This window comes from Myotis davidii, unplaced genomic scaffold (genome assembly GCF_000327345.1).
Source record: "Myotis davidii unplaced genomic scaffold, ASM32734v1 scaffold295, whole genome shotgun sequence".
NCBI lineage: Eukaryota > Metazoa > Chordata > Mammalia > Chiroptera > Vespertilionidae > Myotis > Myotis davidii.
The window spans coordinates 139,801-141,658 of NW_006286683.1; the positions used below are offsets into that span (position 1 = coordinate 139,801).

Here is a 1,858-nt window from a genome sequence, read left to right on the forward strand (position 1 = left end):
CTCAGGGCCTTCACAAGCCAGGTGTTAAACTCAGCCATGGCTATAAGTTAACTTATGTGAACCTGTGATTAAATAATTTATATGAAAAACAAAGGTAATACTCTGTCTGGTGTCGCTCAGTGGGTTGGGCATTGGACCTGTGAACCAGGAGGTCACAGTTCCATTCCCGGTCAGGGCACAGGCCCGGGTTGCAGGCTCGATCCCCAGCGTGGGTCGTGCAGGAGGCAGCCGATCCATGGTTCTCTCTCATCACTGATATTTCTCTCTCTCCCTCTCCCTTCCTCTCTGAAATCAATAAAAATATATATTTTTTTAAAAAGGAGGCCGCAGGTGCCCGCTGTCTCAGCCCCCGTTCCCTGTCGCCCCTTAGCGACTGTGGTCAAGTCTTACCTGCTTGCCCCGAGCGTGCTGTGTCTCATTGGTCATCCCTAAATGAAACCCCGCGGCCATCTCCTTTCTGGGCGAGAAAACGGCTGGACGATAAGCCAGTCAGAACCTCAGTGATACTCAGAAATGGAACAGAGAAAAGACGACCTGCCTTAGCTCCTGGCTCCCAGACTCGGCCCTGCTCTTCTTCCAGACGCTGGCCACGTCCGTCTTCTCCACCCCGCTGAGCCCGTTCCTCGGGAGCGTCCTCTTCATCACGTCGTACGTGCGGCCGGTGAAGTTCTGGGAGAAGAACTACAAGTAAGACCCTGAGGCTGCTGCGGGCTCACTTCCTCCTCTCGGCACGGGCCCAGGCTCCTTGCTTTGCTCTGCTGGGGGGAGGGGGACACGGCGGGGAGCAGGTGTCTCGTGGGGGCCCCCAGTTCAGGGGCTCAGCCCAGGGGCTTTGGGCTCCTGACAGAACACAGCTTGCTGGAGCCGGCCCCGGTTCCCGGCCCAAGTTCACAGCCCAGAGTTCTCGGCTCTGGTTCCTGGTCCAGGTTCCCAGCTGTCACCATCGCCCTCCTGGGAAGGGTGAGGCCCCTGGCGATGGGCTTTGTTAAGGGCCGCAGCCCTCGATGAGAAAACAGCGCGTGTATTACCGGCTTCCTGTCTGGAGACATGGACAGTATTGGTGGATGACTGGATACTATTGCCTTTATGACTTTACAATCGGGCCACAGGGCCACGTGTTCACGAGTCAAACAGTGCAGTCCGATAGCAGGGCCCGCACCCTGTCCCCCCTGCGGTCCGGGAGGAGACAGCAAGCCCACGGGCTCTCTGAGCAGCAGCATGGACGCTCACGCCGTGGGGCAGTCGCTGAGCTAGTCGGCACCTGTGAGTGGGGGGCCCACATGCGCAAGGGAAGCGCTGAGAAGAGCTCAGACACCCGGGCCGTTCTCAGGGGTGTATGTGGGGGCGGGTGGGGGGCAGGGCCCTGGGCGCGCAGGCAGCTTAGCCATGACCGCTCAGATCTCAGCGCCTGCATCCCGCTGCCTCCTGGGGAGACAGCTTTCCCATTAGCGATGCGTTAGGTGTTGGAATTCCCTGCGGAGTTTGGTAAATGACTTCCGTTTAGCTCAGTCCCACTTTAAGAATTGTTGATTCCGCTGCTGAAAATTCCATTTGTCCTAGGTCTTAAGGTGAAATTAAAATTCCATCTAGGGACTCCCTGTGTCGGCCTGGGATCTGGGCCTTCAGTAGAGAGAGTTTGTTGTTTGCTTTGTTCCCTGCCCCCCGGGCTCTCTCATCTCCAAGGCTGATCTGAAGGTATTTCAAAGGAGACGTGACACGGGAATAGGACAGCGCGTTGGGGTTGGCGGCTCTCTGAGCAGCGGGGCTCGGGGACATGGGAAACTCAAGGCCTGGTGGCGTTTTAGGGGCATCGGTGGGGTGGCACCGTCTGCACAGGCAGTTCTTGGGGTGACTGTCT

General features: G+C 57.8%; 1 protein-coding gene across 1 annotated transcript in view; it reads left to right on the forward strand.

Annotated features, from left to right (window-relative positions):
* Window positions 1-1,858, forward strand: part of PCNX2 (pecanex homolog 2 (Drosophila)) — a 119,286-nt gene that overhangs the window by 81,790 nt on the left and 35,638 nt on the right. Inside the window, exon 23 of the mRNA XM_015560584.1 lies at window positions 558-687. Within this exon, the coding sequence (XP_015416070.1) occupies window positions 558-687 (130 nt within the window). The remainder of the gene's footprint in view (window positions 1-557; window positions 688-1,858) is intronic.